Here is a 27,130-nt window from a genome sequence, read left to right on the forward strand (position 1 = left end):
AGTTTCATGAAAAAATATGAAGAACTTTTTAAGTTATCGCAGGATCCAGAAAACCACCATTTTCAGCAGTATTTCTAGTCTATTTGTTGCCATAGCAACCATAATTCTTGACTTAGGAACAAAATGAAATTAAATACATAATGTACATATTGCCATCTATCCATGTTTCAAGTTTCATGAAAAAATATGAAGAACTTATAAAAATATTTTAGGATCCAGAAAAGTGTGACGGACAGACAGACTGACAGACAGAGCGCAAACCATAAGTCCCCTCTGGTGAAACCGGTAGGGGACAAAAAAATACCTCTCAATAAAAATACCAAAAAAAAAAACAACAATTATCTGGAAAGTGCAGCTATAATTGGAAATGTGTCCAGTCTTTTGTAAGACAAATTGAACATATGGTAGGAGGGCTGGGACACACTCTGGTCCCTCTTATAATGCTCCTTTGGCACTGAACACCTCATCGAAATACACACAAACACTGTCACTTACAGTGTTGCACTCATGCTGACAGTAAGGTCATGTCTTTGTCAACCTTGATTGACTATAGGTTTTAGGGCACAGTGAACGAACTGTGAACCAACGGAGCCCAGGCAATAAAAAGACTTCCCAAGGTCATTTAAAATGTATTTGTTAATAAGTTCATAATCAATTCACAGAAAATCATGGCAATGATACTTAAGACACCTGTATATAAAAAAACACAGCAACCATCTTCATTTTAATAATAATATTTACCTGAATTATTTTGTATATGTAAGAATCTCAGCTGAATTTCCTATGAGCTCCTATCATAATTATGATTCATTCCAGTACCATAATCACAAAATCATTAATGACAACTTAATGACCGCTCCTTGTTTTCCATCACTGGGCCAAAGGTGAGAGAGCTTACACAAGATTTCAATTCTCGACAAGTGAACACCAAACCAAAGTAAACCTGCCTTGGAATTCACAGACAAGAATAAATATTGATACAAGGGACATGCACCATGGGCCCCCTTGAAACTCATTATACTGACAAAACTGAATTTTGCTAAAACAATTAACTAGCAATATCATTTGGTCTACATAATGTGTAATCAACACAAACATCTTGTTTTGGTCTTAGCTAATTATGGCTCCAATCAATATATCTATTAATAAATCTTTTACAAGAAAGTGTGTTTATTGATTGTTATTAAATTGATCAAACATTCAAAACTTGTTTGAAATCCAAAGCCATTTTTGTTAGGTTTCTACTTATGCATATGGACAATAATCTACTATCCTGTGTATTGTAACACCTGAGGTTTATTATTAAGATAAGCATCATAATATGAGGTGTTTGTCAGCCTTCTTTAGTTTCTTACTGGCGTCAATCAAAAATAGATTTAACATCAAAGAAAGGTATTTTAAAAACCAGCATTGTCCTCAGGGCTTGAAGCAGTCAAAATAAAATGTGCTTGCCTTTCAGGTTTCAACATCTAAATTTAAACTTTATTGCTGCCAAATTTAGATACAGCCATAACAGTAAATCAATGACTACAATTAGTTCATTATTACAAAGGGGCATTCTGTCATTTTACATCATAAAGGTTACATCAATTAAACAAGTTTGCAGCAGAAAAAAATTGGAAAGGCAAGTAACTTTTAATTAAAATTATGTTCTGGAATAAATGATATTAATTATTGTATATAAAAGAGCGCAAGTTCCTATAAGTTATAAATAAAACTCATTGTTCATTTACTCCTGTAATTAAATATTGGTTCGAAAATACTAATTGTGTGATACCATGTGCTATATCAACCAAATGTCTGGGTTGTGTAAACTGGGGATTATACCTGGCGCTTCTGGGGGTTGCGGGCGCGCACATTCTGTTCAAGATAGGCTTGAGCTTGAGCAGCCAGTGGCGCTGACTTGGATAAGAGGCTGCCTGTGGGGTTAGGAAGCTTTGAACTGCGGTATCTGAAAATAGGCAATCACATCACATCATTTGAAATACTGGCAGCTGTTTAATGTTCACCTAAAGTATAAACATAAATACTCAAATTCAACAAATATTTTGTACAATATTTCGAAAAAATAAATTAAATCTATTTAAATCTATGTTACAAGACCACATCTAGCGTTGAAATTTTGGCTATTGCTATAAGGAACATTGATTTTTTATGTGTTACGTTTATTTTTCGAAATAATTGTATGAAATATTTGTTGATTTTGAGTGTTGATGGGCTTTTAAGACACAAAGGACAAAGTGATTACTGGCAATGTTTTGAAAGTGTTGTAAACTGATTTAATATAAATGTTTGTGGGTAATTCATTATGTAATGACTTTTCATCCTCAGATAACCAGACTTTTGTATGATTGAATAAACAATATGTATCGATGCAATCCTGGGATGTCAGTCTCAGGTGAGCCCTAGTCTGACCCAGACAAGGCCTGTTGAGATGACCACCTACCAAACGGCATCATTTGCATCACTAATAAGCAGATCAAAGGACCACCGCTAATTAGCAGTGTCTTGTACCCCACACATCGCATGAACAAAACCTGTCAATAGCCATTATAACTGTCACGTTAGCAATCATCAGCAGTTGACAATGTGGCCAAAAAACATGGGACAGCTGTGGAAGATCGATACGAGATAGCGGTCAGTTTGACAATCAGGGTTGTGATGTGCTACTGTTCACACATATCTGACATCATACTGACCACACTCCTCATCACCGCATGGTTTAATTATACCCTATGTACCTTAACCCATTTATGCCTAGTGGACTCTCCCATCCTTCTAAATTGGATCAATTTATTTCCAAAATTAGGGATGTCTAGTATATTTATTTTTATATTTTCAATATTTCGTACAGAAATTCCTTTAAGCAAACATTGCAGACCCAGATGAGACGCCGCATTAAGGGGGGTCTCATCTGATTCTACGCTTTTTGCCAAGGCCTTTTTCTAGACGCTAGGCATAAATGGGTTAATGAGGCATTACATCATTCACATTATCATACATGGTTGATGATGCAGACAGCCCTTTTAAGTTGTCACATTTCACGACTTTTATAATCATTACATTTAAACCAACATGCATTTTTTGACGTTGGTATTAAGCTCAGCTCTATAATCAATTCATGGCCTTTATCAAACCTATTCTTTGATTTTATTCCACCGTTCTGATATTATATATCCTACACTGTTGGTATCTGCCCAGCTTAACAGCATCAATACTTACAATATGATATTGTGTAATTGTAAACAAGTTTTAAATGTACAGTCAAAATTAAATAATCACGAAAAAAGAACACCAGCTATATTATGCAATAAATAGACTAAATGTCTGTTGACTGCAGTAAATGGTTCAAGATAATCAGATTTAATTAATGTCAAATCTTGACTTATACATGTATTTTCATTGACACATCTGATAAAGGCCTGCTAAATATTGTAATTCATATGTATATTGCCACTAGGTATTTAATCTGAATACAAAATTAATAAACATAAACTAATGAAACGTGTTGACATATGTAGGATAATTATATGACTAAATTACTTATTACAATAATTTCCATTATTTAATATATTCAATGTATGATTCCTTTACATTTTCAACCAATTGTTTCAAAATATTATTGCAAACAAAGGAAACAAGATGCCCCTAATATATGTGGTCGCACAAATAAACCCTCACCAACCATAATAGCCCCGGGGAAACGGGTTCATGAACTTCATTAATTTATTCATGAAATTATTCATGAATCAATTCATGAACAAGATATTCATGAAAAGCAAAATTGATGTTTCACAAACTTTTAAAATTCACAAACTTATTCATGAACAAATTCATGAACTCTGAAACAAAAAGGTTTATGAACTTCAAGAAAATATTCATGAATCAATTCATGAACAAAATATTCGTGAAAAGCAAAAATAATGTATCATGATCTTTTATATTTCATGAACTTATTCATCAACAAATTCATGGACTATGAAATAAAAAGGTTCATGCACTTTATGAGTTTGTTCATGAACAGGTTTCCCAAAGATATATATAGAACTGTTAACAGACAAGTTGAGAAATATTTTAACAGGACAAACAATGGAATAATGATAATAACAGAAAAATATTATTTTATTCCCAGTTTAATATTTTCATAAACATTGTATGATTTGAGGATCTTCATTTAAAAGACGAAGACGAAGAATACCACAACAAAGTTATGTACTAAACCTTATTTAACACAATCTACAGGAGCGATATTCCTGGTAAACTGAAAGAACTTAAAGATAAAATTCAACATTGTAATAAAATCATTAGAATTGCTAACACCCCCTGCGAAGATTTGTTCTAGAAATTGGAACTGTTCTGGAACTGTTCTAGAACATCAAGAACAGTTCTAGAATGTTCCATATTCGCGTTCTAGAACTTATGTTCTGGAATTGTTCCAGAACTGTTTTCTAGAATAATTCCAGACATTTGTGGAACAAGGCTTAGTTCTGAAACTGTTCCAATAATATACAAGAACATTTTTAGAACATTTCTAGAACAAAATAAGTTCAAGAAATTTCTAAAAATGTTCTAAACTGTAGTTCTAGAACACATTTAGAACTCTTTAAGAACCAGTAAGTTCTACAAACATTCTAATGGGGAATAAGAACACATATAGAACAGGTCTAGAACCAAAGTCCACAATTGTCCTACAATTGTTCTATATATTTAAAATAAACTAGTTCAGACAATGATAATTTGACTTCTTTCAAATTATATTTCAAAACAATTTTCACATTGAAACTTTGCTTGCTGTGGTGTCTGCAAGATATTGCTGTCATATCAATAGATGTATATCATACACAAACAGAGGACTAATGTTAAGGAGGAGTGTTTGTTGATAGGTCTGGGATACTTTGTCTTATTTCTAATCCTAAAACAATATGTGGGTACTCACTAGAAACAACGTGAGTATCCAAAAATAAGCTTTTATGGAGAACTGGAGAAAATTATCCCTGAAATACCAAAAAGTACTTCTCCTTTAAGTCCTTACAAAATCTTCTGCTACACACATACATATACATGTATATAACTGACTATAATTTGTCACCAAATTACACATTATTATTATTTTTTTTACTGTATCTGTTCGGAATTCTGCATACTTAGTGTCTTCTGAATTTGCATGTAATCTTGTGTCAATTAAAACACTAGGACTTCACAGAGTTCCTCAACATTCACTATCACAAGAATCTCAGAGAACTAAACTGGAATTAGGTAACTAACTACAGGAGCTTCTGGTAACTGTAATGGGTGGATTTCATCCATCTTTTTCATAACATTATTCAGATATTTGTGTAGTTTTTCTACATTAAATCTGTCTCCAATAGTGCGTAGAACGTGGCACTGGAAGTGTTTCATCATCAAAATACAGTTTCTTCACACGCTTCAGTGGACCTGGAAAAAAGACATATGAATGTATATTTTGAAACAAATATAAACTCTTTAACTCATTAACAGGTTTATAATTACAGAAACTTAATTCACAAGCAAATGATTGTGGTTTACAAAAATCAACATGTTCAAACAAAATTAAATTCTGTACAGTATCAGGTTGTTTTGCTCCCAAGTAGTTTCCTTTCCCCTAGTTGTTTTGCCTCCCAAGTAGTTACCACGGCCATTCTACCACATGTGTGAGCCACACTACCAAGTGTGAAACTACTTCTGGAAGGCAACATAATTCGGACAAAATAACACTTGTTTTTTCATTTTATGTAAACAAAGTGTTTTCTTCTGTAATGATGTTTTAGAAATATGCTTTTCTTAAAATTTCAGTAATTTACCTTATTCAGTCAGGCATTCCAGAATACATGGGTGTTAAGGTGACCAATGCCATTTTACTCTTGCATGTTATTAATGTTAATTTCACAAATTTTTAGATTATTTAATGTTTTGCCAAGTCTCATCTTCTTGTAGTCATCGATAGATTAAAGTCTCACAATAAACTATTCCCGGGCCTCAAGAAGTTATTTTAGTGAGCATCACAGGTCTATAACCCAGCCTGATGTTGCGTGCAATGAGACTTTCAATGTAAACATTGAGCATTGTTAAATACTGAAATCACTTGCCTAACTTGCAGTGTAATCTTCAAAAAAATAAGCATTGGTGTTTATGTGGTTTAAAAAAATGATAACCAGTTATAAAACAGAAAAAAAATGCGTCCATTTGCCTTATACTCGCCCTTCAGCAAATGGACCATTTATGAATTGTAATAACATCTGTATTAAGAATAGTGTTCGACCCACAATACACGTTGACTTACTTAACCCGTGTTTCGAAGTGTACAGTTAAGTCCGGTAATCTTGGGCGTCCGGTAATCTTGCGCACTTCGCATTTGCGAATCTCGCAGACGACAAATGGTTTTCTTTAGTGATGAAAGATGGAATTTCACATTTTAAAGAATTAACGGATTTAAAAGTTACGTATTCCATGCAAAATTAAATTCGATCATTACATTTAAACACTGGTTGCGTCATCCCTATACATCGTAAACACTGGCCTTCTTACGAAAAATTTAAAATGAATCACAAATTCCCTGCAGTCTTTAGCGTTTTCATACTTTAAATTAAGAATTCATAAATCCAACGTGTAATTAAGCATTCCATTGCACAATATCCGATCAGTTATGGTATTTTTTGCCATGAAAATATATCGCATCAGACGACATAGTCATCATTTGCCGCCATTCTGTCAAACCAATTTGGTATGATCTCCGCATGCGCAATGGCCTAGTTTTGATATTTTCTGTACACTATGGAAGCATGATCGTGTATCAAACCTGTTATGCATTTTTTTTCTCGCATACCGGTACTTTTTTATTACATTGTTGTAATTGTCCACTATTATTAGTAATCATATTTTTTTTTATTTGTAGTGAACAAAAACTGCACTAGAAAACCACATTTAATTTCAATGGTTTTGCAAACTGATTTTAAAAATATTTTTCTGGAATGTTTTTTGTCAATAATTGGACACCATATGTCTACATTTTTGCCTAAACGAGGTCATTATACAAAGTGCGCAAGATTACCGGACACTGTGATAGTTTTAAAATGAGGTGAGTCATGTTTGTTTTGAAATCAAATCGGACAGTTCTACACTGAATTAATCAGATATTTTTGTGTTAATAAGCACATGAACTTATAATTTTCATAATTAATTTAGATATTATGTTGCCAATTTATAAAAGAACATGTTTTTAAGCCAATTGACCCTTAACTGCGCAAGATTACCGGACAGCATCGTAAGAACTCTCTGTCTGGTTGATTATTCTTTATCACATATCAAGCACTGGTACTTACCATTTTCCGATACGTGAAGATGGTTTTCCTTTCGATGTGTCATTTGACTTAACATGAAGATATGAATTTAGTAAGGAGGGATTAATTTTAAGTTGAAAAATTAAATTCCAAAGCTTATTTCAGCATCGCATCATACGGGTCTCTGAAAATCTACCCAGCCTAACCCAAAATGTAAGAGATAGTTTCATTGGCCAAAATTCACAAAACAGAGCTGACTGGTTTTTTACTTTATTTACGTAGACTGTCAGCGGAGCAGCATTAACGAAAAACAGTCGGGTGCATATAAGCGCGCTTTTTTTAAATGGCAGACGTTATTTTCTTGTTCAATCGCGTTATGAGCTTTATCGAACCACAAAATGTAGTCGCACCCAAAATAGATGTTGCTCACTACCAGGAGGGAGATCTCATCAAAGCCACTTACCAAAAACAAACATACGATGCGGTGATCAGTGAAATCCATCGTAAGTAAATTCGTTTGATAGCCAAACTTTTTGGTACCAATCTAAAAGGTTCTTGAATGGGGTGAACACTTTTTTATGACTGAAAGCGTTAAGCCCGCCTCGTCACTAATGTTAATAAATTCCTGCCGGAGAATACCGCAAAATGATCTTTCAGTTCGCTCAACGCGGACCTATTTGACGAGGCGGTGTCTCGGTTAACAATGTCCCCTAAAAAATGTCCATATTTCAATCGCCGTAGAGCAAGTATATTTCACTTACTGTTTATAACACTGTGTATTGATAAAAAACACAAAGTATTGAAATAAATCAATATTAAAGTTAAGGGGTCTTCCTGATCATTGTTAAACAATTTGTTGTAAATAGTACAGGTTCGGGCAATCATATTTTCGGATAACGAAAAATAATCTTGTAAATAAATATATTATCATAATAATATTAAAATTTGTATATACTGTTTATTACAGATGACGAGGTTTCTCTTAAAGCAAGCAAAGCGACCGCCTAAGCATGCTTTCGAGGCAACTTAAGATAGGAAAAAAACTCAAGGTAGGTATTATTTTCAAGGCATGTTCACAGTTTAGTGACAGGCGGGCAGTCCAAAATTACAGGCTTTAATATTTATGAATGTGAGTTGGACACTTAAATGAGACTCAAGAAATTCAATTTGCCTCCATTGAATAAGTGTTATTTTAAGTATTTTTTTATCAGTTGGTCAACACTGCCTATAGATATGATTTTTTCCCTGTTATAAATGAAACAAGAACACATTGTTTACAATTATCCAATTTCACACTCACTCACTAGCCAGGGGTGAGTGAATTTATTTGAAAAAAAAATCTGATGAACAAACGTTCGATAACATTAGCTAATTGTTTGTATGAGTAACTACTCAGACTAGCCAGAATTTCCAAATGTGAAATTTGATGGACTAAAACAAAGTATTCATGATCGCATGACACAATGCTCAAGTTTGGTTTTCAACACATTTCATAAATGATTTTAGAGTTCAGTGATCAAAAACCAACAGAGCCTCGTGATAAGTTGCCTGTAAAGAGGAGCATGATCCCATCAAATGCCTCCGAAGAGATTGACCTGACGAACAATGCTGCAAAGCAAAATCTCAGTAGTATGTTGGTTGTCTAATACTTTTTATTTTAATCCCTTAGAAATATATAAAATCCAGTATTTAATGCGTTTAAATCATAAAAACCTGCAACAGTGTCTTGAATATATTGCGTTCGTATTTAAGTTGGTGCTGAATGTCAAATTGTGTTATCCATCACCAGTTTACTTACAAGGTTTGCTGTATTGAAGCATCTCAATTTGAAAATACTAATGTTGTGATCAAATGTGTAATAATTTGTTTGAATACTTTGATAATAAGTACACTCAATATTGACTAAATAAAAAGACGTCTATATTTGTAATACTGTCCAGCTGGATCATTTAGACTTCTTGTTTAGTTTAAGATGTGACTACATTTGTTATCTAAATGATTTCAGAGCAAAGTGCTCAAACACCTACACAGAGCCTCGTGACAAGTTGCTTGTACACAGAAGAGCCTGATCCCATCAGATGCCTCCGAAGAGATTGAAAAGAACTGTTTACGGACATTTTCAGAACTGTTTTAGAACATTTGTTCCAGACTTATTTGAAGCAACCCTTCGAAACTGTTCTAAACATTTCTAGAATTGTACTGGAACACACCGGCTAGAACTGTTCTGTAATCGTACTGAAAATGTTCTAGAATTATTCTGGAACAGTTGTTGAACGTTAAATGAGAAAAAATTTCTAGAACAATTCTATAACAGTTCTGGAAATTTATTCAAGAAAAATTCTGGAATAGTTCTAGAACGATAGTTCAAGAATTGTTCTAGAACAGTTGTTGAACGTTAAATGAGAAAAATTTCTAGAACAATTCTATAACAGTTCTGGAAATTTATTCAAGAAAAATTCTGGAATAGTTCTAGAACGATAGTTCAAGAATTGTTCTAGAACAAACCGTCAGAACTGTTTCAGAACAAATTGTTCTAGAAATTATTCTCATTTAACGTTCAACAACTGTTCTAAATCGTTCTAGAGCATTTTAAGGATGATTCCAGAACACTTCTAGTCATTAGTTCCAGTACAATTCTAGAAATGTTATAGAACAGTTCTAAAAATCTTCGCAGGGGACTTCATCCGCATGTTGGCGAACAGTTAATGAGTATGAAATGATTGGTTATGCTTCTGATTCTTTTGATGACAAAAACATTCATAAAGCAGAGGATAGAGTGAAAGGTCCGTGTATATACCGTCTTTTCCATTTTCATTTTGTATTCGAAACAACGAAAAACAAAATTCAACGTATATTAGGTCATGTTCCGATTTTCTTATAATCAGAACAAAAACAAAAAACAAAATCAAAGTTGAGTTCTTTGTATCGTTTTTCGGTGTACTAATACCAAAACAAAACACAAATCTTATTTCCCTATTCATATTTCATTTCAATTTTAATTATACAAAAATCAATATATGAAAATTGAAACACAGTGCCTGTTTCCATTCACCGTTCTTGACTTGATAAAACGGTATACGAAAAACGAGGTGCGCTCCGCTGTTTTGGAGAGATAAGTCTTGATTGATCTTTTTGCGCAATTTTCTCCCTTAGATCTTAATATTTTTTAATACATACATGTAGACAATTATAGACGAAGAATAGTCGAGTCTTGGGACAGCTATTATTGGCTACTCTGATGGGAAAATAAATAGATCTAGTAACATTAAATTACAAGACCATTACATTATAATAATAGAAAAATCAACGCTTATTCAAGTCCATAATTTAAAATACCATATAAGTTACAAATATGACATTGTAACAAATAATAAAGTTTATGAATAAGTTTTTTTTATTAGGTACGTTTTTTTCCACATTTCGAATGACTGTTTACATGAACTGTTTGTGTATAAAAGGAATAAAATAATACATTTTTCGACTTTTCATGCACTTTAACAGATCACGCAAGCCAACGCAAGCTAACACGGATAGTTACAGATACACAAGCTTTTCTATGATGGTATTCGAGTTCCATTTTAGGAGACAACCAGGGTCTAAAACGGAATGTTTCAACGCATGCAAGGAGTTTCTATAGGCGTTATGCATGCTATTCGCCTTCTTGATGGTGAAACGTAACGTGTTAAGTCATTTTTTAGCGGCGTTATATTATCATTGGATGGTAAATATTTTGTTAGCATTAACTTCATCTTGAGCGCTCTTTCCAGAACATTACATATGCTGTTTAAGTAGTTATTAAATAGGCACATTTATTAATATTATTAATAATATTATATATAATTATTTCAAGCGCAAAACGGTTTCATATAAGGTGTTTTGGTTATAACTCTTTCAGAGCTAAAATCACCAGACATTTTACAGTTCAGTTGTGAAATGTAACATGTATTCGTACTTAATCGAATGAATTGGATATTATATACACCTTGCACTTAATCATTGCATAAGCTTCAAACAACTTTTTATTTATAATCCTCAGTTGTCATGTTTTTTCTTTAAATATTGGCAGTACTAATACAACTTTAACATCTATTATGCAGTGTGAGGTTAAAAGTAAAACAAAGGGGACATTTTAGCAGCCGCCGCGGATTATTGTGCTTAAAACATCATTCGGGTCTAAGGGGTTACAATAATAACTGGAAAACGGGCCTCAGAGTATGCGGTTTTACAGCTCTTAAAATGTAAAGACCTCTCCCTGATGATAGGACTGAAAAGAGATTTTTTTTAAGTAAGTAATAAATTTGCATAGTATAGGGCAAAGAAAAAGAACTATAGCCCTATCAATTCAGTTGGATCGACATGAAATACCGGTACGTTGGGAAATATTTAGATGTCAGATTATGATCATGTCAATTTGGAAAACAACTGAAAATACCCACGTCTTCTTCCCTAACGGCGTGTCTTTCCCACCCCTCAAAAATGCACGTAAAAAGCCATGCTGATCGAAATAAGTGATTTATTCTTATGTAAGGGAAAAACATACGCGCAATAGCCACGAATGAGTTACCTCCCCAAGACAGAAGCACAGAGCAAAGATCTATAAATAAAGAAATTATTTATAGATCTTTGAACAGCGCCATCGTTTTTCGTTTTTTGTAAACCGTAATATCAAACCAAGAACAATAAAAGGGACCAAGTTTTCATTCATTGATTTTCTTCATATGAAGATTGAAACAAAATTTGAAGAGGGAAATACATTTAGTATTAGTTTAGTTTAATAGTAAGACTAGTACAACGAAAAACGATATAAAGAAGTTAATTTTGTTTTCGTACTTTGTTTCTGTTCCGGTTATTAGAAAATCGGAATATAAGCTAATATGCCTAATACATCTCATGTTTCGTTTTGTCGAATTCAAAACAAAAAATGAAAAGACGGTATATACACGGACCGTGAAACAATCTAACAACAAGAAACCGTTGGAGACGGGTGATGCTCCCCAAAGGTGTTTTTTTTCACAATATTGCACTATATATTCCGATAAAAGGAAACGTCTTGAGGGGCATAACTTTGGACAAAATAATACGATGGATGGTTTAGCAACTTAAAAATTTCAAAGGGCCATAACTCTCTGAATAAATCATCTTACCAGAACCCACTAATAACATGCGCATCTCCTCAAGGTAGTTAAGCTTTCCATAAAGCTTCATTGAAGTCCAGTCAATAGTTGGGGAGAAGTAGAAGGGCCATAACTCTGTGAAAAATCATCCGACCATAACCGGCTTATAATATGCACATCTCCTGTTGGTAGTGAAGCTTCCCATAAAGTTTCATTGAATTCCCGTGATAAGTTGCTGAGCAATAGCTGGGACAAGAATTGCACTATATGTACAATGGAAAATTTCAAAGGGCCATAACTCTGTGAAAAATCATCCGACCATAACCGGCTGATAATATGCACATCTCTTCTTGGTAGTGAAGCTTTCCATAAAGTTTCATTGAATTTCCGTAATAAGTTGCTGAGAAATAGCTCTGACAAGAATTGCACTATATGTACAATGGAAAATTTCAAAGGGCCATAACTCGGTGAAAAATCATCCGACCAAAACCGTCTGATAATATGCACATCTCCTCTTGGTAGTGAAGCTTCCCATAAAGTTTCATTAAATTCCTGTCATTAGTTGCTGAGAAATAGCCCGGACAAGAATTGCACTATATGTTCAGTTAATGGAAAATTTCAAAGGGCCATAACTCTGTGAAAAATCATCCGACCAGACCTGGCTGATAATATGCACATCTCCTCTTGGTAGTGAAGCTTCCTATAAAGTTTCATTTAATTCCGGTCATTAGTTGCTGAGAAATAGCCCGGACAAGAATTGCACTATATGTACAGTTAATGGAAAATTTCAAAGGGCCATAACTCTGTGAAAAATCATCCAACCAGAACCCGCTTATAATATGCACATCTCCTCTTGGTAGGGAAGCTTCCCATAAAGTTTAATTGAATTTCGGTCATTAGTTGCTGAGAGATAGCCCGGACAAAAATTGTGCACGGACGGACGGAAGGACGGACGAAGCAGCAACTATATGCTCCCCCCAAAAAAAAATTCAGGGGAGCATAAAAATTGGGAAACATAAGTGAACAAAATGCCAAAGAAGTTGAAATGGTACCGATTGCTGATCAATTTAGCCGGTAATTTATTTAAGACTTACATTTCCAAATAAAATTAGCCATGTGGCTTCATTCAGCTTGCTTCCGTTTCAACTTCCTGTGCCAACAATATTATACCTTTGTAAAAACAGCGATATTCTGTTAATGAACCAGTTCATTAAGTGTATTAAGTTCATGAATAAATTCATGAACCTGATTCAAGTTCATGAACTTGAAGTTCATGAATACCTGTGTTATTTATGAATATTTTGTCCATTCTTGAAATGATTCATGAAGTTCATTATGTAAATTCATGATGTTCATGAATAAATTCAGGAAGTTCATAAACCTGTTTCAAGTTCATGAACTTGGAGTTAATGAATACTTATGTGTTATTCATGAATATTTTGTCCATTCATAAACTGGTTCATAAAGTTCATGAAGTAAATTCATAAAGTTCATGAAGTAAATTCATGAAGTTCATGAATAAATTCGTGAAGTTCATGAACCTTTTTCCCCCGGGGAGACTGCACATTCATTTAAATTGTTTTGAACAAACATTTACAAGCAATTCCTCAGCAGCAAAATCTTAAAAATATTAAATATACATGTATAATATATCAAAATCTTGAATATTCAAGTACTGTTGAAGCTTAAAACAAGACATAAGTGTCTATAGAGCTTGTCCCCATATTTCACCTTAGTCCATTTTTTCCTTTAACCCTTTAACCCTTTCTCACTCAGAAGCAAAGTGACAATGGCTATGTGCAGACAGCAAAAAAACAGAATAGCCTGCGAGTAACTCGCAGTCTGTTCCGATTTTCTGCTGTTTGCTGCTCATCAGTAGCTAAAAGTTGGAAATGAAGCCTTTAAAACTTGAATCTAATAAGAAATGTCTTCAATGAAATTTAAAAAAGGGACTTAAATTGCGTGAAAATATGTATGTGGTAAATGGTTAAAAAACTCTGCTTATCTTACATACGAAATGGTTATGGTAAAAGTTATTTTTAAAATAGCATAATGAATTACAAATGAGCCTCAAACAAAATATATTTACATTGATTTATGCACTGTGCAAGATCTAATTATAAAATCACATTTAAGCTGTCTGCATTTAACCATTCAACTATAAGGACTTGATGTGTATTTCTAAATTAGTCAACTCAGAATACAGTGAATATCCTTCAACTCAGAAAACAGTGAATATCCTTTTTTTATCAATTTCAACGGGTTTATTATTAGTTACTAGTTATAGCTCAGACTTGGAAAAATGATTATACATTTTCAAACGCAAAGATTAACATTCTTCGAAATATAAACAAGAAAGTTTTCTATAAAGTAGGCATTTTTTCTTTTGGTTGATTTTCCTAATATCACTAGAAGTGTCATTGTAAAAATTCAGGCCACTAATTTAAACTGTTGAACAAAACTGTGATTAATGTTTAAATACAAAATGGACCATCATATTTGAATAAAAATGCTTTTCTTACCTTTTTTGCCACTTGAAACATTATAAATCATCATATACACAAGACACTTGATTTCATGATCAAGCATATATTTTTAACAAGAGCACTGCATAACGGGTGCCACGCTAGGCTGCGAGTGCAGTTTTGAATAAATGAAAGCTTGTCAGAATTTTTTACCTTGACCTTTGATCTAGTGACCTGAAAATGGGTGTGGCGTGTAGAACTCATCAAGGTGCATCTATGTATGAAGTTTCAAAGTTGTAGGTGGAAGCACTTTGATTTTAGAGCCAATGTAAAGGTTTTAGCACAATGCCGGCGGACGGCTGACGGCGGACGACAAGATGGCTACGACAATACCTCGGGTTTTCTCCGAAAACAGCTGAGCTAAAAATGAGCATATTGACGAGGATTCAAGCTGCACACTTACAAATATAACGTTGATTAACATCTATACAATTAAAAATATAAACTTTGTTTATTCCAGAGCTGTTACCAATTGGTTAGTAAGTTTCATTTAGAGGCAAAATGAAAATTGATGATAGTACTCATTTTGATGCAATACTTTTGTGCACTTAAGAGCATGTTATTTTGTTTTTAAAATTACCTCAGTGCATAAAGTTGAAAAATACAATGAACAAATCCCCAAAAATCTAATTAAGGCTTAAATAGTTCAGAAGGACTCTAAAGTAAATGGTATATTCAAGGTTTCATTACAAAAGAAACAGGGGATATAAGTCGGATTAAAAGTACTAACAAGAGGGCACACTTATGCTCTATTTGCGCTCTCCTGAGACCCAAATAAACTTATATTTGAATTGATCTTTTAAGCTGAAATTTTGCAATTGAATTAGTCCCACAACAATGATGTTTTGTAACATGTTCAGTTGTTATGTTTTTCAGCTTCAAAAAAGTATACAGCAACAAATAATTCTAAACTCATCAGGAGATACTGTTGCAGTGGCCATGTGGTTCAAACACCTGTACAACACAGATCAAATTCCAGCCAGCAAGCTGCTTGATCACCCAGATTTTAATTGGCTACCTCTACCTTGCTAATTAGATGTTTGTGGTTCTGGCCCAACTGTTCAATGTGTATTTAATTGTTGAAAGTGAAATACTGCCTCAACCTCAATATAATCATTATAAGCTGTTCCCCCATTGACAGTTTTACTTGTATTGAAAGGTCCTTATTTTACTTTACAAATAAGGCTGGGACAATTAGCTTTTCCTCCATTTAGGAAAACACAACAGCGGAAATTTGGGAATTTTTGCTTTGTGAAATTCTCCACCTTAAGATTGTTTTTACTGAAAATGACAGAAATAAACACTTCATATATACATGTGCATTTATTAAATAATTTGCATACAGCGTTTGACTGGCTGTAGAGTCATAATTAATTCATGCACATCCCAGAAACATTAAGAAGTTAAATTGGAAAATGAACAAGAGCACCGCATAACAGGTCCCATGCTCGGGTACGGACGCAGTTTTGATTAAATGAAAGCTTGTCAGTGACCTTGACCTTTGACCTAGTGACCCCAAAATGGGTGTGGCGTGTAGAACTCATCAAGGTGCATCTACATATGAAGTTTCAGAGTTGTAGGTGGAAGCACTTTGATTTTAGAGCCAATGTTAAGGTTTTAGCACAACGCGGACGGCAGACGTCAGACAGCGGACGTCGGACGCAACGACGAGCTGGCTATGACAATAGCTCGGGTTTTCTCCGAAAACGCCGATCTAATAATAGAAGAATCCAATGATAATGATCTAATTGGCCTTGACATACTCTTAATAGCTATTAAAGAATGTAATAAAATTTTCAGTTCGGCTCAAAACAATGATAATTTTTCAATACGACCTGCAGCAGTATAATAACTGAAGTGATGAGGAGAGACGCTGATGTTTAACCAATTATAATGTTTTTTCACGTTCTCATTATTAATCACATTGAGTGGACATAATTACGAAAAAAAATAATTGGCCCCAAATGTCTTAATCAAATATTATTTATAGATAATCAAGCACTTGTAATGCAAGATCAAAGCGATTAAATCATGATGATTAACGCAATAATGCATGGGATTTAATAATAGCTGGCAGTCTAAATAGCTGCTGACAATCAGCGGGTAGAAAAAAGTATCACGTCGCTCATTGACGGCAAGAAGTGTCAACAGTGTAACATTTTGTAATTAAAAACCAAACCAATACATCAAGCATTTCAACAAACACTGCCTGTATGCTCAGAGAACATTACCGAATACGAAATCAATTACATAATCTCAAAGTAAACAATGTAAGATCATTTTGAAGCAAATACTTGAGACTTGTGTCTCAAAAGATTGAAGAAAATTAGCAGCCTTTCCAATATTATGATTATTACTTCATATTTCAAACCATAGGAGTTATAGAGGCAGATTTTGTGTCATTTTCACCTTGACATGATGACTGCAGATAAGGCAAGCTTTTACACCCCAGCCATCATGCAATTTCACAATGCACTTTTACTGGACTAAATGTTATGACACAAATGTAATGTCTGGTTGAAAGTCAATCCATGGCAGGAAATCTACCCCACCCCTAGTGGTCAATCCATAGCAGGAAATCTGCCCCACCCCTAGTGATCAATCCATAGCAAGAAATCTGCCCCACCCCTAGTGGTCAATCCATAGCAGGAAATCTGCCCCACCCCTAGTGGTCAATCCATAGCAGGAAATCTGACCCACCCCTAGTGGTCAATCCATAGCAGGAAATCTGCCCCACCCCAAGTGGTCAATCCATAGCAGGAAATCTGCCCCACCCCTAGTGGTCAATCCATAGCAGGAAATCTGCCCCACCCCTAGTGATCAATCCATAGCAGGAAATCTGCCCCACTCCTAGTGGTCAATCCATAGCAGGAAATCTGCCCCACCCCTAGTGATCAATCCATAGCAGGAAATCTGCCCCACCCCTAGTGGTCAATCCATAGCAGGAAATCTGCCCCACTCCTAGTGGTCAATCAATAGCAGGAAATCTGCCCCACCCCTAGTGGTCAAACCATAGCAGGAAATCTGCCCCACCCCAAGTGGTCAATCCATAGCAGGAAATCTGCCCCACCCCTAGTGGTCAATCCAATATAGCAGGAAATCTGCCCCACCCCTAGTGGTCAATCCATAGCAGGAAATCTGTTTGTAACTAACATAAAATGGACAGTGTTAGTGTTCATGAAATTCTTTTCATCATTTATCATCAATATGTTAATAATGAAATTATGAGTTTTTGTAAGAAATATACTTTTTACTGACTACATGGCATGATTAAGCATTTTAAGTCTTTCGCTTTTGGTCAAATGTCACGACATTTTTTATAGAATGTCCCAACTTGGACTTGAGAATTTCTGGCATATGTATGCCAAGTTGCCAACTCAGATAAGTTTTTATTAATGTGAAAGTTGAGCAGACTGGACAGTGAAAGTGACCTCTTGTGTGATCGCATTCATAAAATGAATTTTTTTTAATATAACTGTAGCAATAACTTTTAAGGAAAACTGTCCCATCCCCTGGTGGTCCCAAAGTCAAAATGGCATTAAAACAATTTTTTTTTAACTTTTTCCATTATTATTTTCCATAAAGGTCACTTCTATTGTGTTCATATGGTTTCCTTCAATTTGACCTTGAGACATAGTTTTTGACCCCATGTGTCCTAATTTGAAGTCAGCTGAAATTTCATAAAGAACATTTATATGGCCATTTTTAAGAAGATTAGACAATATTAAAACTTCTAGAATGTGTAAAAGCTGAATGTTAAACACAGATTAATGGAAAGGCAATCATAGAAAGTTCATTGTGAATAAATTTTGCTTAAGTCAACAACAAAATTAACTCCACAAAAAAGATGAGCTACACCAAAAATAAAGAGTATAACCATGCAAGAGAATTTCTGGGTCTTTATTGGAAGTGTTTAGAGTAGATCTTGTACCAGGATCTCTGATGGCAGAAGCCTGTTTTAGTACTGCTGGTATTTCAGTCATGCTTGATTCCTGCTCTCTTCTTACCAGAATCCCAATGCTGCATTAGTATGCTTGGTGGCATTTGCCTCATGCAGAAAACCCAATAATTACCATCAACAAGAGTATCGTTTGGTGGCACCACGGACAATTATTATGTATTTACGAATCAATTAAAACAATTTGGAAAATGGGCAGACATCTATAATCCAATAAAGGAGACAACTTTATATCTGCCACAGTGAACATGATATGATCTTCAATGCGGCACCACATAATGGAACATTAAAAATTACAATTTATATGGATTTCAATAATTAATTTGACCACAGGCTTTCTGGATTGTTCAGGAATCACAATTCTTTTAATAATAATATCAAGGATATTTTACTCATTTGAGTTAGCATCAATAAAAAAACGAATGATATGATCATTAGTTATTTACAAGAATATTTGCCGGCAAAACATCAAAATAGTATAAAGTTTGATATTAAGTTCCGTATGATGAAGAATTGCAAATTAAAAGTAACAATATAAAATTAATGGCAACATGACCAAATGTCCATCAAAACACATTAAATTAAAGGATTATTGACATTAAGTACAATTTCAATGTCATATTTTTATCGAGCAACTATTTTTCCTCCAAAAGTAATTTTTAAAATATATGCAATATTTAACACTGAAAACACCATGCACTCTCCAAGTTTGCATGCGCCAATTTTCTAAAGGGATCATTTAGAGTGGAGGAAGGCTGATTACATCAAGTCTCAGGGGTGGAGACATACAGACATACAGTCGCAAACTAACATCATGTAGTAGTAAAGAATAATATGTTCTTATTAACAGAGTTATTGCTTTTTATCTAACTGAGCATGGCCACAATGAAATATTCACAAATTGCAGGCAATGGACTATAACTTTTTATAATAGTTATATGTTTTTATTATTCTATGTGCAACATTGTAAACTGTAACAGTTTTATCAATCAATAATAGTGGATAGATGTATTTTAATTTTTTATTGAAAAACTATGTTTTGTATTATAAACAATGCCTATATGTTTATTGTTTACATAAGCTTAATTTTAGAAGAATAATAATTATTATAATTATAATAAGAATAATTATAATAATAACATAGTTTTTTTTATAGAGATCACACACATTATTGCTTGGTTATTTTATTTTTTATATAATTTCATACATTTAAGCATTAAACCTTGAACCCCAAACAAGGTTTGAATGATTTATATTCTATCCTTATGAACCATAATTTCTCTATTTAATAATTCAAGTTTCTTGTATTTGAATGACAAGGCAAGCATTAATTTAGGCATCTCACATAGAACCTTTACTACTTTCAACAATCACTTAAAATGTAACCTTGCATCAGACCAACGCCACTTAAACTATATGCATCAAGCATTTTACTCATAATTTACTTAACCAGGACAATTGAGTTTCGCATGATCATATTTAAATTCAATGATCATATTTAATGTCCAGTGCATGGTGATGACATTTTCCCTTATACCCTACAGTGTTTGCCTGACCTCATGCAATCTCTATGGGGGACCCATCAGGTCCAATGGTTGCTACGGTCCCATGGTTGCTAAAGGTCTCATATTTGCTATATAAGGTTCCTAGTCCTACTTCAGAATTGGGTTCGTAAGTTCTTCACATTAAGTACCACAAGTAATGAAAACTGCAAGAAGGTCCTCTATTGAAGAGATTATCACAAACTGTGTGTGATATTGGTATCAACAATTGGTGAGTGCCTGGGGGTCACATAGGGTTTCCAATTCCAGGGACATGGATATGCACTAAACAGATTCCATTTAATTGTCTTAGTCATCCAGCTGCAAGACTGCATAGATTGGACAATATTCTCTCAGCTGTTAATTTAGGGATGGTCACACATGTTAAATTTGCCTGATTTGTTTTCTGATTAATTGACCTTATTGCTTTTTCCATACAAATCGGATTTCTTGTCATAGAAACTGAGAATTTGTACAAAAACTAGTAATTTATTAGACAAAGATACACATCAAAATTTGGATATACTCTGCTAAACAAATGTAGGTAATATCAATAATTATGATTACAAATAATAATTGGCTCACACAATTTTCTGAGATGGAAACTATGTAAATGACTAATAAATTATGTCAAAGGCATCTTTTATCAGACACATCTTTATTATTCTAAATTATCTCAGAATGGAGCACTTTATATCTTATAATCAAAATATTTCAAAACTCTCTCAAAAATTGGCAGTATGAAATTAAATCAATTTCCTGACAAAGGCACTGAAACTCACAGAAGCTTTCAGAAGCAAACAAGGGATGTGCAACAAGTCATCCATGTGTTTTCCCCTGTCTCATGTGACCCACTATTACTGGGAAACAGACTTGGGGCCACTTAGCGCAGCAATCTCACTGAGACAGGCACGAGAAACAACTGTGAATCATTCCAGCCATCATATTCATATCCAAGACATGCTTTTTATGATCGTTTAGCCTTGAAAAGAAAGCCCATTCCTATTACTGTTCAATTTGCTCAGCTATTAATGGACTGAGACACAGAGGTGTAAAACATATAATACAACTGTCCATAAGATCTCCATAACAAGATATTCCCTGATAATTAAAGGGCAACTCGAGAATCTGGCAAAACAATACAGCTCTTTACAATTCTCTTTTGGCTATGGAACTGTAACCCTTTGATGGTTTACTCAAGGCTTTACTGCCCTTATATTGCCTCCACAATATTAAAGATGAATATCAAATTGTACATCAGTGTTTATATTACACATGTAACTTTGATTCTGCTGTTGTTATTTGATTCACCTTTGATGTATTTTTACCAGGGTATTAATTTACACATTTGAAAAATAACTCCCTTACTTCTCTGAAAATTTAAATTCTCAAAAAGGATAGCATTTCCAATAAAAAACTAGAGCTTTGTCACAGACGTGACCTATACCCCCACATGCCGCATTGACACAGAATATCTTGCATGTTGTCTTCACAAAAAACAGCGGACACCATGCTCAATGTTTAAAACACACTAAGTGACCCTGTGACCTGGTTTTTGACCCTGCATGACCCATGTTCGAACTTGACCTACACATCATCTAGATACAACTTCTGACCAGGTGTGGTGAAGATCGCATGAAAATTACTTGAATTAGAGAGCAGACACCATGCTGAATATGTAAAACGTACTAAGTCACCCAGTGACCTAGTTTTTGACCCAGCATGACCCATATTCGAACTTGACCTAGACAATATCTAGATACAAATTCTGACCAAGTTTGGTGAAGATTGGATGAAAACTACTTGAATTAGAGGGCGAACAGCATGCTCAATGTTTAAAACGCACTAAGTGACCCCGTGACCTAGTTTTTGACCTGCCATTACCCATGTTCGAACTTGGCCTAGACATCTTCTAGATACAGCTTCTGACCAAGTTTGGTGAAACTCTGATGAAAAGTACTTGAATCAGAGAGTGGACAACATGCTGAATGTTTAAAACACACTAAGTGACCCTGTGACCCAGCAAGGCCCATGTTCGAACTTAGCCTAGGCATCATCTAGATACAACTTCTGACCAAGTTTGGTGAAGATCGGATGAAAACTACTTGAATTATAGCGGACAACTTGCTGAATGTTTAAAACGCCCTAAGTGACCCCTTGACCTAGTTTTTGACCCGGCAAGGCACATGTTCGAACTTGGCCTAGACATCATCTAGATACAACTTCTGACCAAGTTTGGTGAAGATCGGATGAAAACTTCTTAAATTAGAGAGCGGACACCTAATACGGACCGACAGACAGACCGACCGACAGACAAGTTCACTCCTATATACCAGCGTTTTCATTAGGATTTTTTGAAGCAGGCTTTTCAGTTATTTGAGGAGGCCATCTTGTGCTAGCACCAAAGGTGCAACTTGCTGGGGGGGTTCAGGGGCATGCTCCCCCTGAAAATGTTTGAAAAAAAGGTGCCAAATCGGGGCTTCTCAGCGATTTTGGGCACATAATTTACAGGATTTTGCTCAGTTAAAATATGGGATATTTATGTGAATGGTAAAGAAAAAATAAAGTCCTCAGTTTACATCAACTCTGCAATTATCAAGATTTTGATAAAAACAGATATACATGTATAAAAAACATTAAAACATGTTACACCAATTCGACGTTTAATAATTCATTTTCCAAAATAAAACAAAGTTTGATGTGATTCTAATCTAGTTGCCACAAAAATCATCATCCGATGATTCACTATCTGATTCTGGGTCATATTCCTTTGATGCCAGGTTAAGTTTTTGTGTACCTATCCAGGCTATATTGACAGCTGTCTTAATCAGGCTCAGCTCATCATTCCCCTCAGTAACATTGGTTTGGACCCCAGCATCCACAAGTATAAGAACTGGTGCTGATGCTGAGGCCCTTGGCTGCTTCGGGGGAGTCTTCCACCTCTCCTTCCACAGCTTGACTGCTGACTTGATAGGCTGCTTGGCTTCAGGACTTAAAGGGGCCTTTTCACAGATTTTGGCATTTTTTAACTTACTCATTAAATGCTTTATATTGATAAATGTAAACATTGGATCGTAAAAGCTCCAGTAAAAAATCAAGAATAAAATTAAAAAAAGGAAAAGAACATTGCCCGGAGCAGGTTTCGAACCAGTGACCCCTGGAGTCCTGCCAGAGTCCTGAAGTAAAAACGCTTTAGCCTACTGAGCTATTCCGCCGAGTACACATACTTGACGTATTTTATACCTTATATAAGCAATCTTCGTAGTTTCACAAAATTTAACGACAAAAACAGAACTCTCCAAATTATTCAATCGTTTCGCGTTGCAACGCTTTATAATTTTTAGGTTTTAAAATCGTCAAAAGATGCATATAATGGCTATATTAGACCATGGTAAATGTTCAGTATTACTGTTTCCTCACAAATATCATAACTAAAACGAAAATGTGCGAATCTGAAACAACTTTTTTCAATTTTGTCAATTTAAAAAGCGTGAAAAGATCCCTTTAAATAGTAAAATAATAAATATGGCAATGTCGCATGTTTTTTTCTGATTGAATTTTACTTTTGAACTTCAATTCAGATAAAATTTTACTTTTGAACTTTTTTTTAAAGAAGAGTATAAATGGCCTATTAAATATAGAAGACACTATGCAAGATCATGGATGACATTAAATTTTTGTCAGAGGCCCCCTGGAAAAGATGCATAAAATTTGGGCATAGGTTCTCCTAGCATAGCAATTTTAAGAAAAAATTGGCAGTTTGGCAATGCAGATTTTCCACACAAATCACGCATAGGTTGCCCCAGCTGAGGCAATCTTAGGATTTAAATATGTTGTTGAGGAAGCTTCTTTTGGCCATTTTTTTTCAACACAAATTTGGACCTTGACCTTTGACTTAGTGACCTGAAAATCAATAGGGGTCATCTGCGAGTCATGATCAATGTACCTATGAAGTTTCATGATCCTAGGTGTAAGCTTTCTTGAGTTATCATCCGAAAACCATTTTACTGTGTCAAGTCACCGTGACCTTTGACCTAGTGACCTGAAAGTCAATAGGGGTCATCTGCGAGTCATGATCAATGTACCTATGAAGTTTCATGATCCTAGGCATAAGCGTTCTTGAGTTATCATCCAGAAACCATTTTACTATTTCGGGTCACTGTGACCTTGACCTTTGACCTAGTGACCTTAAAATCAATACGGGTCATCTGTGAGTCATGATCAATGTACCTATGAAGTTTCATGATCCTAGGCCTAAGCGTTCTTGAGTTATCATCCGGAAACCATCTGGTGGACGGACATACGGACGGACGGACCGACATTTGCAAATCAATATAACCCCTCTTCTTCGAAGGGGGGCATAATAAATCCACTTACCGTTCGAAGGTTCAAAACTCCGCGGAGACACCAAACATCGGCATGATCGGAACCAAACATCAAAGAAATTTGTCGAAAATAAAAACCAAATGTAACAGGAAAGTGCATTCATTCGGAGGTGCCGGTAAATGATAAACGTTAACAAAACTGGAACAAAATAACTTCAACAGCGAACTATTGTTCTTACTCGAAACGCAAAAGAAAAGGTCGTTTATTTTTCTTTTTTTATACATGTTGACATTGTCAGTTCGTGACCTTTAATCAAAGTGGTATACTCATGTTACCCGCTTCGCGATTGGACAATTATATCGAAATGACCAATGAGAAAACAGTTAACATATGAGGTGGTCAAATCGGCCGCCGGCCACCTCCTAATGAAAACGCTGATATACCCCCCTAAACTTCGTATAATAATGACAATTTTTGTATAGCCCAATGTTTCTAAATTGTTGACCTCAGTTTAACATCAAAGGATGTTGCCCAACCCTCAGCAATCTTCTTGGGCATGAGTAACATGATTGTGAAAACTACTATTTCTGATAAAGAGATGTTAAGCTGTCTCACTATGTATCTTTATTTCCAGACATTCAAAGTTTAGTTTTATCTTTTTAAAAATTTATCCTACTTATACAAATATTTAAAAAAAATACAGACCTGCTTAAACAAATGAACAACAACACCAATGGGATTGTTGTCAATAAGGTTTTTTCATATATGACTTAAGTTTAAAGTTATTTCTATATGAAAGAACATCTTATTTTTTCAAAGACACAAACATTAACCCAATCTTTTTTTTCAAAGACACAAACATTAACCAAATCTTTTTTTTTCAAAGACACAAACATTAACCATGATTGAAAGATAACCCTTCTAGCCTAGACTGCTTGGTGAGTGGAGAACTGTTGGACCTCCATGCTGAGTCAACCTCTGTAACTCAAGTAACTCAATTGTTTGCTCCTCAATTCCAGCCAACACTTAGCAGAAATGTTGTATGTGTGTCTCTGTCAAAGTTAATTGAATTTGAGTGTCTACTTTATTTGTTTTTCATCCAGTCAATCAAATGAATTCATCCTGTTCTACTGCCTGTAAGCTGCAAAATAAAGCAGTGTTAATGGGAGATAGGGCTATATTTTCTGTGAGAAATGTTGATGTCATTATTATGCACAGTTTGTGTGTTTGGACGGTGCCTGTTGGTTGTTTTTTAACAATCATTCGAAAGGGGAAAATCCACGGATGCATTGCAATAAAACTATAGTATTTTGCCAAATAAAAAAAAAATCTGGTGACTATTATTTATTTATTTTTTGTTCAATGAAGGTCTACTGATTGACATATATTATAAATTAATTTCTTAATGTAAATACTTAATTGAAATGTCAAACTCTTATTGTTCACTCAAAAGATACTACAGAAGCAACAAGTGCAAATAATGAAATAAAAAAAATAGAATGATGTTGTGAACAGCTTTGCTGTTTTGCTTCTCATGATATGCAACATACTTGTACCTTTCTTTCACTTGGTGGACATTTGCACAACCATGACGACACCGGCATGAGGAAAATTTCCTTTTTTTGCATAGCTGTTTAACCCAGCTTTTCATCTTACTTATACATAATTCTGGCAGATCCGTAGGAATACATTCCCAACTACTTTGCAGTACAGGATGTTAAACTGGAAAATGTAGGAAAATGCGGACTGGTCTCTCTGCATGTGCATATCACACACATTTTGTCCCAGTTACAATTACCGGTTACCTGTTAATTCCAACCCCAAGACTTTCAGGGTCAGTGGTGGTCAGTAAATTGTCAGGGGAAGAGGGAATGTAGTAACTAGCAATAGACACCTTATGTAATGATAACACAGTATTGTTTTCATGATAACAAATATCAATCATTTTAGGGAAACTTGCTATCGTTTGATTTTATTGACTTTGAAAACATGTGACATTTTTCTACTAATTGATAAAATGTCATTGAACAGACAATTTTTTTGAACAACCAGAAGTGACTGTGAAAATGTGCCAAACAACCTCTAAAAAATTAAAAACATCTGTATAATCTACTTCACTCAGGTTTAACATTCATTTACATATAAACAATTTTAAACTGATGTATATATGTTAATTTATTCAAAAGAGCAATTATCAATGACAAGAGTCACACCTTGTAATTAACCAAATAAAATGTGGGATACACCAATTCGAGCAATGGTACATAGGTAACAGTCATGTGCATTTTCAAGGAAATGAAATAAAAAAAACATTTTTCACATTCCAGGCATTCAGTTTGTAGGCTTAAATTGAGAAGTTAGTGTTGCT

The 27,130-nt window shown here is 34.5% G+C and overlaps 2 protein-coding genes across 4 annotated transcripts in view; one reads left to right on the plus strand and one right to left on the minus strand.

Annotated features, from left to right (window-relative positions):
• The window catches only part of LOC127873841 (kinesin-like protein KIF26B), a 258,849-nt gene that overhangs the window by 112,491 nt on the left and 119,228 nt on the right, over positions 1-27,130 (minus strand). Inside the window, exon 4 of the mRNA XM_052417894.1 lies at positions 1,828-1,951. Within this exon, the coding sequence (XP_052273854.1) occupies positions 1,828-1,951 (124 nt within the window). The remainder of the gene's footprint in view (positions 1-1,827; positions 1,952-27,130) is intronic.
• Positions 7,616-9,973, plus strand: LOC127873844 (uncharacterized). Of its 3 annotated transcripts, none has more exons than XR_008046411.1 (4): positions 7,616-7,801; positions 8,266-8,347; positions 8,805-8,927; positions 9,304-9,973. XR_008046411.1 is itself a non-coding variant. In XM_052417900.1 (3 exons), the coding sequence occupies exons 1-3, from the start codon at positions 7,642-7,644 to the stop codon at positions 9,393-9,395; spliced, it is 375 nt and encodes a 124-aa protein (XP_052273860.1). In that variant the 5' UTR covers positions 7,616-7,641; the 3' UTR covers positions 9,396-9,973. The 3 variants fall into 3 exon arrangements, 1 of the variants encoding a protein (XP_052273860.1); XR_008046410.1 differs by lacking the exon at positions 7,616-7,801 and adding an exon at positions 7,949-8,044; XM_052417900.1 differs by lacking the exon at positions 8,266-8,347.

This window comes from Dreissena polymorpha, chromosome 3, assembly GCF_020536995.1.
Source record: "Dreissena polymorpha isolate Duluth1 chromosome 3, UMN_Dpol_1.0, whole genome shotgun sequence".
Taxonomy (NCBI): domain Eukaryota; kingdom Metazoa; phylum Mollusca; class Bivalvia; order Myida; family Dreissenidae; genus Dreissena; species Dreissena polymorpha.